Source organism: Aythya marila (genome assembly GCF_965140915.1).
Source record: "Aythya marila genome assembly, chromosome: 2".
NCBI classification, from domain to species: domain Eukaryota; kingdom Metazoa; phylum Chordata; class Aves; order Anseriformes; family Anatidae; genus Aythya; species Aythya marila.
In genome coordinates, this window is record NC_139043.1 from 51,743,988 (window position 1) to 51,756,808 (window position 12,821).

At 41.1% G+C, this 12,821-nt stretch overlaps 1 protein-coding gene across 2 annotated transcripts in view; it reads right to left on the reverse strand.

Annotated features, from left to right (window-relative positions):
* Positions 1–975: 975 nt before the first annotated feature.
* Positions 976–12,821, reverse strand: part of RNF144B (ring finger protein 144B) — a 55,268-nt gene continuing 43,422 nt past the window's right edge. For both annotated transcript variants that reach the window (XM_082753780.1, XM_082753779.1), the window contains exons 5-8: positions 11,532–11,736; positions 10,232–10,376; positions 8,188–8,277; positions 976–7,994 (exon numbers count right to left, since the gene is read on the reverse strand). In XM_082753780.1, coding sequence (XP_082609906.1) covers positions 7,854–7,994; positions 8,188–8,277; positions 10,232–10,376; positions 11,532–11,736 — 581 coding nt within the window. In that variant the 3' untranslated portion in view covers positions 976–7,853. The remainder of the gene's footprint in view (positions 7,995–8,187; positions 8,278–10,231; positions 10,377–11,531; positions 11,737–12,821) is intronic.

Here is a 12,821-nt window from a genome sequence, read left to right on the forward strand (position 1 = left end):
TCACTCATCTACCAGGTGGGAAGCCGGGCAGCTTGCCCACCATTGGCAGCTGGTGGGCTGGCAGGGCACCAGGCATGTTGGCTGCCAACAGCTGGTTTCCATTGGGAGTTTGATGGAATTGACACGTTCCCACCACAATGCCGGTTCCTCCATCATCAGCAAGATCCTCTGATGGAAAACTGCTGTGCTGGAAGTATTCAGTCTGCTGCAATGTGTCATGCATGTTACTGTCTGGGCCAATGCATTGCCATGGCATCGTTGCACATTGACAGAACAAAACCAGAGAATTCTCTATTAAAAAAAAAAAAATAGCCAACTCAATAAATCAAATGGCTGTGTTTAAATAAAATGACATCAGGAAGTATTTAATACTAGTATTTAATACTAGTAAGCATCACCTTAATATTTGATGCTCAAAAACATAGCTGCCATTGTCCCTTGTAAACACAGTAGGATATGGGTGTGCAAGAACAATAAGGAACGTCTTTATCTGAAATGACACAGCTGAGTGTAATGTTTCATTATGTCTTTTGGCAACACAGACCATGAGGCCCGAATTTGCTGCAAGGGCAGGCAGGGTTGAGGGAGCAATAGATGAGGACGGGGGCTTGGAAGCAGCAAGCTTCCCCTACTGCAGCTTCTGTGGGTCCCCCACTCGCAGGTAGCTCTGTCTGCTCCTGGTATGCCCCAGGTCGTGGTCCACACCAGCACGTGTAAGGGGCCAGGTTTACAGTAATCCTGCACCCCACCTGCAGAGAGAAAAGAGCAACGCCACAGCAGCATGCAGGAGCTAAGCCAGAGCTTGCCCCACTCTCTGTAAATGGATTTACACAAATTTCAAAGGCTGTTAAGGAGCCCAGGGGAGGCACTGCTAACAGCTTAACGCCATTTACGCAGGTAAGAGTCAAGATACTGATCTATCCTTGTTTATTCTCAAAACTTCCATGAGCACCCCAGATTTATTTGATTTATTCCCATATTTTTGAACCAAATGTTAATCTTTTTAAAGACAGACAACAAAATGAGATCAATGTCTTTTCACTAATTTTTTAATGTTGCACATACTGCATTTTGTAACATCAGAAGAAAAAAATGAAGTAAATCTCAAAGACGGAAAATAAATATATACTTTTATGAATGTACGCAGAGAGAGTGCAAAAAATTGCATCTGTAAAATATTTAAATGCTGAATCATACAACCAAAATTTTACAAAAGCACTTATTTCTTTATACGTCAGCTGTCTTATAAACACAAAAATATTTTAACAAATCTTACAAAGATCAAACCCTTTTCGCCCTTCACCAGGATAAAAGTGGTGAAGAAAGTGTATTACCTGGAGGAAAAGAAGAAACCCAGATGAACAAAACATAAGCTTAAACAGGTACCACGGAAACGACATCTAGACACTGAAGAGGAGCTCACCCTTGTGCAGCACAGCACAGAAGGCCAGTCCCCCTGAACAGGAAGGGCTGGCCCTCTGAAGAGGAATTTGCTTCCTGCTGTCGAGACAAAACCATTCCTTTCCATGCCACCCACCCAGCACAGCAATGAAGTGTCCTGTGTCCTGCTCCTGTCAAACCCAGGCTTCGTTTCAAACGCCGACGCATTGGAAAGCAGCGCAGCGTGTCCAGCCAGGAGACTTCCCAGCAGCAAGAGCTTATGCACTTTTCCCCAGAAATATGTGACACTGTGGTAATTCGGAGTTCTCACAGGGTGACACTTGGCACCTGCGATGCTCGTATTGTCAGGGTATATAGCAGCTCTGCTGCTCGTCCTAGGTAGTAGGCAAAATGCACACCTACACCAGGCCAACTCCAACTAACTCATCTGAACTGTGGTTTCTCTGAGACAGACCAGTAGCAGAGCCTGGAAAACTGAAGGAACGGAGGTTTGCTGTGGCATTTGGGGAGTTTGGGGGTCACGTATATAGTTACGGGCAAGCTAGAGATGGTGGCCCTGATGAAACTCTGGGAGACACACACGCACAGTGACCTGGCGTCACGATTGCAGTAACCCACAGGCTTCACACCACACGTGCCCTACAGCTGGCAGCGTTTGTGAAGCCTCTCAGACCAGGCCCTTGTGCACCACATCTACTGCATATGTCCCAGCAAGCTGTAAAAGCCCAGGCACCTTTCTGAAATGTAACTAACTCATTGCACGCATGTTGTAGCATCACACATTCGACCTGTCCAGGATCTCCTGGCATGTGGCCACCAGAAGCTGTTGCTTCTGTTTGAATATCCAGAAGGCACAGACAAATTATTTAAGTCTTTAATTTTCAGCTAGGAACGGAAAAAGCCTCTTAGGCAGGAGGGGAAAAAGAAGGGGAAAGAATGATGTCATGTCCTCTAAAAAGGTGGTGGACTTTGTCAACCACCATCATCTTGAATAGCCCAGATTGTGATGGTCAATAAAATTTGTTACTAGGAAATTACCTTCCCTAACAATAGGAATTTGCTTCATTCAAATAACTAACTTGAGGGATCATAACAAAACACTCTGATGTAACTGAAAAAAACAGTACAAAACATTTGCTGTGGACTGCACCGAACCATAGGAATTTACCCTGCCTGGAACACAACAACTTTCTCCACAGTAAGTAGAAGAGGAAAGGTTTCCCATAAGAATGCAATTAAAAATAAATGTATCGCATGATAAATTCAAAATTGGTATAATTACAAAATATAAATTATATATGAATTATATAAATTATAAATTATAAAAATGCATTGGTTCTGAGAAACTGAGTGTAGTGACACAAAATAGACCTTTGGGCTTCTTGTTCTGCAAAAACCATTACTCTCTCACCACATAACTAACCAGAGGACAAATAAATATTAGACTGAAGTTTTTCATAATCATAGCAGTAAGCTGACCTTCTGGCAGACTGCAGAAGAATCAACTCTTATTATTTCAGAAGTACATTTTCACATCTTTATTGCTAGCCATATAAATTAGGGCCTGATACTACGTACTTACACATGAGAGAGATGTCTTACTAGCTTACGAGTCTTACTTGACTGTCTATAACTAGAACACTCTGTTAAAACTGTTTTATTGAATTTCTTAAATTATCTTACATATAAGTATATCCAAGAAAGCTTCCAGGGGAGTGGAATCCCTAAAATATGGAGACCTACAAGATAATCTTTTTTGATGTATAAAATGAAAACATGTATGTAAGTTTTTCCCAGTATATTTCCAAAAAGTCTGCTCAGCAGTAGAAGCATATCCCTTGTGAAATACAAAAAGCTGTTGGGCTCTAACAAAGCAGTCCTTATTTAGAGATTCCAAGACAACTTCTTAAGTATCAATGAGTTTTTCTAAACAAGCCAAGTTTGAAATTTCTATCTTTGGTCATTATCTAAGCATCGTATTTCTTAATAAAAGCTCTGAGAAAATTGTTGGAAGGTTTTTATCCTCATATAAAGAAATCTACTAATTTCACTCTAGAAATCTTTGGCCTGAGACAGGGGATGAAAAGCACGATCTTAAAAGGATTTTGTATTAGAAAGGAAAAGAATGACTGACAGAGATTACAGTGAAAAACAGATCTCAAATTTTTAAGTGGAAGGGACTGCAACACAACCACCTGCTGCGGTACCAGAGAAGAGAGCAGTCAAAAGCTGGTTTCATTTTCCTGTTGTGGAAACACAGTTGATTTCTGTCCACTTGCCTATCTTCAAGCAAATATGAAGATAATATCCAGTTTCTCTTAAGTTTATTCAAGTAAAAAAATATGTACATTTTAAACTTCTCTTTGGACTTTATTTTCTGCTATGTTACTGGACAGACAACCATACTTATCATTTAGCATCATTAAAGCACTGCAGAAACATCAGTTACTGTAACCCTTAGTGCCTTCCTTTGAGATAAGTAACCCCATGTGCCATTAAAAAATAACCAGTTACTGAAAGGCCACCTCGACCATCTCCCGTAGTTCTACAATAAATACTGCAGAGGAGTACTTATGCTCTAGCATGAGAGATATTTACTTATTGACAAGTGGTTTTGGAGGCAGGTACTCCCACCCTCATTGTAACACAAGGACAAGAGATGCAGAGTTGGATCCCTAGCTGTATTCAACACAGCTGCCATGACTGCAGAGAAATTACGGTTGAGGTATGTGGCCATGGAGATTTGTGGCCAGCTGCAGTAAAAATCCAAATTTCCATCACTTCCTCGACTTTTAGGACTGGATCTTTAGATATCCATAGCCCAATATTCTGAAGGGCTGAATGCCTCTGACTCATAGGGAATAGACAGTTGTGACTTTTGTTCTCCAAAGGAGTCATCTGTAGACACTGTCAATCTAACATTAATAGCCAAAAAAAGCAAAGTTTGTCTCAGTGGTTAAAGGCCACATGGAGAAGTGGTAACAGAGCCTGGGAGGGTTGTACATGTGCCACACACCCCAGCTCCTGTGCAGCACCCAACCCTGCCAAAGCCTGGTATTCTCCCCTGGGTGCTTCCTGCACACCAGCCACATGCCAACAGAGAACAAGGATGGATGGTGAGAGTGGTGAGGACGAAGGCTGATACTAACATGCACCACATCACATAGATGGAGCTCAAGAGGGTGGACTTACAACTACATTGATTTAGAAGAGTCAAAAGCAGCCAGAGTCCCATTTCTAGTTTTGTTTGTTTGTTTTTCTTCCCTAATTTCTGTTCATATTTTGCACGGCACTTGCCATGCTTGCGCCATGCTTGCAATAAATTTCTTATAAAGTGTGTTGTTGTTGCTTTAAAAAATAATAATAATAAATAAACCCTGTAAAAACATTCTTGCTAAAATGGTTCTTTGGAAACCCCGTGTCTATGACCAGTTGGGGCAAAATAGTTGCTTGCCGGAAAACAAGGCAACAGTACCCTACTGCTCCTGACACTTCAGCACAGGTACAGCTCTACCCTGCAGAGTTAGTGCATCCTTATGAGCTGGCCAGGCCACAGTCTAGTTAGAGCACATGCTCAGGCATCTCAGTAAGTTAATCCTCCTAAGATTTCGAGTTTAAGCTCTAAAGTAGTTCTGGAGCTTCCTTCTTGATCTAATTGCTTCATCTACACAGCCAAAGGAAGGAGTGCCTGTAGTTCATGCTTCTTTATCCAGCTTTTGGGTAAAGACCCCCAGCTAATATCTGGGCACACAGGCTCCTTAAATGCCTAGATTGGCATTCTGGCTCTTAGGTTGCCCAAACATCCAGGTACTAAACTTCTACTGCTTCTGGTACACCCACCAGACACCTAAACTCGCACAAGCAATACAAAGTGCACACAGAAACAGCACATCTTCCTTCTGCTCCGTAGATATTAGTCTTTGAAAGAAGTTACGCTGCACTCAAACGGAGAAGTTAATAAAAACAGACAGAAAAGTGTTGCTTTCACAGAGTTTGTAGCTATGCACGTGTGCACTGCTTTTATAAAACATTATCCTTCAAACCACTGAAACAAATTGCAATTTTCTGGAGAGAGCTACATTAACTTCACACAGCATTTAAAGAACTAAACAAGGTGGAATTTGTTTTGAGACACCACGAGACACCTTCATTCCATTGGGCATTTTAGCAAAAACTACAAATGAAAGAGGAAGGTGACAAAGAAAGAAACTGGGCCAGCAGAAGGTGTATTGAAGACCACAAAACATGAGGAAGAAAAAAAAAAAGAAGTTTAACATGCAAAGGGTATTATTACTTGCTGGTTATGGTTAAAGAGACCATACAGCTCCTGTATCTTTTTCCTTGAGGCTTCCATAAAGTAAGACTCTCAACTGCAAGTTCCTCAATAAGCTGGAAATGGCAGTAGGGCCATAAAAAAGTAGGTAGAAAAATAGTATCAAGCCAAGGGCTAGATACCTTGATCTGTCACAAGTGCCCCCAAGCACAACCATTACTGCTGTGAAAGAAAATGCATACAGAAAACATTCTCTACTTATTATAAATCGTAGTTGTCTGCATTGCACTCTGCATTTAAAATGTACTGACTACCTTTCTGCTTCCCTTAGAAGCCGTGGATGGAGAATAAATATAGCCTTTCAAATTGGCGAGCGCTGCCTGCCCTCCAGTCACGACTAGTAGCGAAGTCAGATAGCATTTGTAAGAGAAATCGATTAAAAAGTAAAACAGACAACATCATTTAAGGCCTTTGTCCCTGCTAGTCTGCTCAACAGACCACGCTTTCTTAAAATAAGAAAATCTACCACTTCTGTTACAGTCAACAGAGGGGGAAGTTAAACAAAAAAGGTCACATTTATGGCTGCCAAGAAGGCAAAGTTCCTGAGGCTCAGCCAAACGCAACAGAAAAGAGGTTCTTTGCAGCATTCTTCTGGTGCTTCAAATTGCGTGCATGGAGGAGGGTAGGACCGAGGAGGAAAGGCCTGACATGATGCTCAGGTTGAGCATCCCATTTAAAACTTGCAGCCCTTACTGCAAGGGGGTTGGAATTAAAACTGATTAAATAGTGCAAACTCATATCAGTTCCCACAGATATAAAATGCACTGCAAGTCCAGAACAAAAGCTGGCCAGGGTTTTGAGGATCACCGGCCATTAAGGAAACAAATGCACAGAGCAGAGTCTGAACTCAGCTTCTCCTGGGTGAGCCTGAAGTAACTCCAGCTCTTCAGGGAGGTTTCAGTGAATTTATACAGGTGTAACTGATACCAGGGTCTAAATCAGTTTAATGGTGAGGCACCAAATGAAAATGAAAGGTGTATTAAATGACAGGCTTTCATATTGAGAGTAATTAAAAATGAGCTGTAACAAAGTTTGTTAACCTTGAGTGGGAAAGAAGAACTAATCACCAATGGATGGAGCCTACATTTACACAGCATTTCTCAAGTATTCACTTCAGCAGGTCCGTAACATTCAAGAGAGGGTTTTGGTTTAACCTGTTCTGAGTAGCATTTTACAGGGTTCTTGCTGCTACCCCATGTAAACTGCTGAAAAAATATACTGACTGCCTGGAAAATAAATTGTGCATTATGTACTCGGTATATCCACACATGAGGTCACTGTATAAACGCACAGCCAAGATCCCAGTACTGCACAAAATAGGAGCCTTTCCTAAAACACCAGATTCCTGGTGACTTTACTACACACGTGTTACTGACAAAAGGCATGCCCAAGAGCAGGGAAATATGCTTAGTCCTTGTACTTCAAGGTAGGTACATCACGTTTGATCTGAAATAAGCAACTACTTTCCCAATCTAGTCCAGTCTCTTAAGAGAGAGTTCTGTCTTACAAATAGTTTTGTTGGTTTTTACTTCTGTAATTGAGATCAGTAGTATGAATCACATTGATTTCAATGCTGAAAGAAATGCCATGGCAGCCAGTTGACAGGAAACTGTCAATATATTTTCTTAACAGTTTTTTACTTCTAATGGGACACAAGCTAGCAGGCAGAAGACCCTTATCAAGCTTTTCCCTGTTATAAAATACCCAAAACTTTCTGAGAAATCCGACAGTCACCAAGAACCAACAGAAAGCATGACAGTAACAGTTGGGTCTGCAAAGGCAGAATGATACTGCAGGATCAACTCATGCAGCTGATGGAAGATGGCAATCTTCTAGCAATCTCAAGAGCTGGCTCATACGTAAGGGTATGAACTACCAAATGGCGTCCTGTTTTTCTTTTAGAAAGCAAAAAACCTATACCATATGTACTGTACTATTATCTAGACTTTTTCCACACTGCAACTTGTAAGTGATAGAGTAGCCTGTAGAGAATAGGCACTTATCCCAAGAATTGGCAAAAAAAAAGGAGCATTATTTGGTAGGTATGGCACCAAAATACAACCATTGTGCTTTCTCACAAACATATGCTGTACAGACAGAGGCTCAAACAGACACAGAGTTAGGTTGCTGGCAGACTGTGTTTTTTCTTTTTGCTTCGGCAAGATTTGCAAATGCAGCAGATGATGCATGGAGATGCCACAAGCAGCAAGGGAGAGGTCACCAATGCTATGATACCTAGTCCAACGAGGATCCCTACAACCTGAAAGACAAAGTAGGAAAAAATATATATTTAGCTAATGTGGAAAATAAAATATATGTGTGCATGCACAAGCATGGAGTAAGCCACAAAAATAGTTGAAAGCATGAGAATAATCATCTTGGTCCTTCACTGAAGGGTAAAATCTCTGCTTAACATATGCATGATTGCTCTGCTCAGCTGGCTAGAAACACACCTGCGTCCTGTTCCACATCACCGAAGCACGTGAGTGGCCTAGCTTGTTTCTGCAAGGGCCTTTGTCGTAATGTCTTAAGAAGATGTCGTTCTGAAAAACAAAAGAAGAAGCTGTAAGAGAAGGTTACAGTATGGGGACACGCAGGGACATGTTCAAGACTGGACTGGAAATACAACTTCCCTGACACTGCTGTAAAATTACCTGCTGCTGGCAGGGAAATCCACCTACCTTCCAAATAATTATCTAGAAAAACTTCTTGCAGTTCCAAAAAGCGTAATGTATTTGGGATCCAAACTATTGTATAGCATCTTCCCTCCCCCACTTTTAAAAAGCTTTGGACAACTATATCTGCATTGCATTTTTGACAAAATTACCTAGTCTGTAATTTGGTGATGCTAAAGGAGCCTGTAATCAAGAGATTTCTGAAAGTTTGCCATGTCAGGTATCATATTCCTGAGGTACTTCTACCTTCTGTTCTGCTGTCCCTTCAGGTCATTTTTCTTCCTAGGCTTAACAGGAAAATTGAAAATAAAGTAAAATAAAGTAAAATAAAGTAAAATAAAGTAAAATAAAGTAAAATAAAGTAAAATAAAGTAAAATAAAGTAAAATAGGAAATCCCTGTTTCTTTTTGTTTTTATAAAAAATAGAAATTGCCATTTCTTTTTGTTTTTCCCAATATTACTAAATTATCCATTTTTAATTTAGAAAATGACTAATGCTCCACATTACTCTACCCCTGCCAGCTGTGCTGTGACCTAATGCTGCTTCCTCTTTCATTCTTCAGCCTTACTCTTCAGCTCTGCAGTTATTACCTACAACCAAATCTGGATTTCCTTTAACCCTGCTCATTCAGAAAAACGACATTTGAATCGGACAGCTACGGTTTCTTTTTCCTTTGTCCTCTTGAACAGACTAAAACTTTGTAAGGACGTGTCTGCAGAAAGGGAGAATCTGATAGTCTTCCAGTTCAGCAAAGTTTTAAGCATTCATTGTGTACCGTATGTACTCTGAGGCAAGCCATAAGTCTGATGTCGAAAAAGCTCACTCCTGCATCCAAAAATGGGACATAATGTTAAGTGAAACTTGCTACACATTCTGAAAAAAGGAAGGCTGAAGAATGAGGAAGTCTCGTTGTTTGCTAGCTGATGAGTACAAAAAAAAAAAGAAGAAAAGTTGTGCGTCTTCGGATATTTTATTTCAAGTGCTGGTGAAGTTATTTTCAAATTCTCACCATCGTTATTAATGACTATGCCAAAAAGGGAAGCAGTCATATGCACAAGTACATTACTTCTTGTACTCTTAATCCTACTAGAAAACTTAAGGTCCACAAAAGTTGAGACTAGTTGGTATCACTTGAGAGATAATTAGCCACCTGCATTTCATAACCCATGTTGATAACACAATAGTTTTACCCTCAAGCCTACTAACTAATCATTCTCTTCAGCAACACAGCACTAGAGATGGACTAGTAAAGAAGACCAAGTTTATAAGAGCTCTTAATGCACCCTCCTACGAAACAACTGCCTTCACCCAGTACCATACCATTTTTTGGACAGGCTGTGATCCTTGCAGTTGGAGCAGGCACAAGAAACTTATTTCCCTAACTCTCAAACAAACTATTTTGGGCTTCTGCATGGGAAGAGGGAATCAGTGAAAGGCAGTGCTATAATGGACCTCCAGAAAGTAACCAATCTGTCCCAGTTCCCTCAAAGAGCTACCGTGGGACCTCTGGACATGGCTATAATCCTTTATGGAAGAAGGATGTTGATATAAATAAAAGCAGTATTAGTGAGAAGAAAATAATGAAGTGAATGAAGTTCCTTTGACTGGTGGAAGGGGTCCCTGCCCATGGCAGGGGGGTTGGAATTAGATGATCTTTAAGGTCTTTTCCAACCCAAAGCATTCTACGTTTCTAAGTTACAATCTGAAATGAGCCAAGAAATTCACTAGAACATCAAGGAGTTGTTGGGAAGCTTCTATGGGGCCTCAGACTAACCTCAGCCCCCAGTTACCCTTTATCTAATTTTAATCTGCAGCACTTACATCCAAGTTCTGTAGACAGTACCAGCAAAATGTGTGTTTGCAGTTCTTGCACATCATCTGAGCACAGCCCTCGTTCCTCTCAATGTAGATCCGACAAACTGGGCACTGCTTAATTGGTGCCTCTGTCTCTGTTCCAATAAGTGATCTAGAAGAGTAGGGAAACATTAGAATCGCATGTAAATATAATTATAGGTGATGTTCAGATTCACTGCCTAATGTGTATTGTACTTACTATTCAGAGCATCTAATGTTATTGTCTTAATGCACTTAATGTGTGAGGCTTATTATATTCAGAATACACCAAAGTATAAGCAGTAATAAGTGAAGGATTTTATAGCATGTAAAGTTGAAAGGCTATTCTCTTGGTCTTTTATGCTAAATAAAGCCAACACTGACTATACCCGCCAACATATCACCTACAGCATTAAATATCAGCACTTGGTAAGAGTGCTTTCACAACGCATTAACAGAACTGGGTTATGCAACTCATGGCATTGTCCTTGCCTAAACAGAATAACTTAAACTCCACCAAAGCCAAGGATCAAACCTGGGTGAGAGAAATTATGGTGAGACATCTTTGGCAACTCGTATCTGATGAAGTCTCTAGCAAGCAGAATCTTTAGGTTTTAAGTCTTTAATTTCTTACAAAAAGCAAAAGGAAACTTTGAACATACACGACTGAATTTTATCTGATGCAGAAAACAAAGACGGATGGCCACAGACATTATATAATCTAAGCAAATAAGTGTTTTCCTTCCGTAGATTGATGCCTTATGCAACCTGACCTGTAGGTTGTTTGCACCTATGTAAAATTAACATAAATCATATTTCTCCCACCAAATGGGACACTGCACACCCACTCTTCATAGAAGTTAAGATTTTTCTATGTAGAAATTCTGTAAATATAAAGCAGAGGTAATTCCTTAATCACAGTACAAGCAAAGTTTGGACCCCAGAATACTACTGTACTGGATGTTTTGTACAGGTACACGTTATAATTCTAGCATGAAAACAAGGCCTTTAGGAGGAGTGAAAGCCCCGGTGGATTTCATGTTTCAGAAGTGTCAGTGGCATCCCAAAATTTGGTAAGAACCCAAATAACATTAAGAATCTTTTTAAAAAGAAAATGTATAATTTAAAGTAATCATTAGATTGGAATTATATTTAGGGAACACCAGCAGAGATGGACCTAAGAAACCAGTTGGAAACAGTTCCATTAAACTGATGTTAGACACAGAGCGCGCACTTCATGCCAAAACGAACTAAAAGATCACACAGCTCCTGTGGCTTCCCCTCTTACCCCTGCTCGGTTGGTACCAGAGTAGTTTGGTTTTCTGGGCACAGGCGCTGTGGGTGCCACGTCTCCTTGCAAGAGGAGCAGAACGTCAGGTGGCAAGCCGGACACTCCACCGGCACCGGCACTCCTGGCTCGCTCGGCCCAATGTAGCACACCGTCTGGCAGTCAGCCGCAGGGCACCATGTTCTCTTGGGGTCCAAATGGACTTCTGAAACACAACAAAGGCAGAAATAAACCAGTCATATGGTCCCCTTCTCATTCCAGTGACACGTCTAGGTATGCAAGACCCAGTTCTGCATGGGCATGGGGAAGTTGAGGCCCTCTGCACCTGTGCTTGTGGGCTTTTGGGCCTATTTTTCTTCAGGCAGGTCTGAAATGGTATTCTGCAACAGCAGCTGCACTGGAAGCATCACAATAACAGCAACACACTACAAGGGACATATTCTTTGCCTTTATAGGAGGGTACAAAAGATGAAGACAACTAATGCTTTCTGAGAAGCATGTACCATTTTATCTTTCACATGTGGAAACCATGTCACATCTCTCATGTAAATTGCAGGAGAACTGTCATTAATTTAACATCAAGTCATTTTCTGTGCCTTATTTCCCCCACGCACTTTTAAGTGATTAATATTCACCTTATTATATGATGAGCGTTTGTCAGGTGTCCAACTATAACAATAGTTAATGTAATGTCACGAGTGGAAGCATTGGCACATGGTAGCAAATGATAAATGTTGATTCTTTCTCTTGCTCCCCAACCTTTATCTGAGGACTTTGGACTTGCAGCAGAAACCCAGATGGATCACATCCACTGTTAGGGTTGTCCACTGTGTGGACACTTTACACTGCTCGAGTCAATGCAGCCCAGCCAAACACTCCCACCCTGCATCTCTTCCCTCCCTGGGAGCTCTCTGGGACCACGAATGAAAATGGATGGAGGGATACCTCAGTACAGCGTGGAAAGCCCTGACTGTGAGATCTCAAAAGCCATTACAGAGTTCATCTCTATTTCCAGCAGGTAAAAGCAAACAAAAGGCCACACAAGGGCCCCTGACATATGTTCTCTGGCAAATTTTGCTGAAACAGTTGAAGGCATTTCCTGCTATGCACGCTGCTGTCTGCATTGCTTCTTTGCAGGAGGTTGCTGGTAGCCCACATTGCAGGGGGCTGGTGGATGGATATCTAGCAGATGCTCCAGCCAGCATGATAAACAATAGTATCAATTCAGCATCCAGACATCTAGAAACTAGAAACCATACAACTAGAATTGTGTTCAAAGAAGTAAAACAG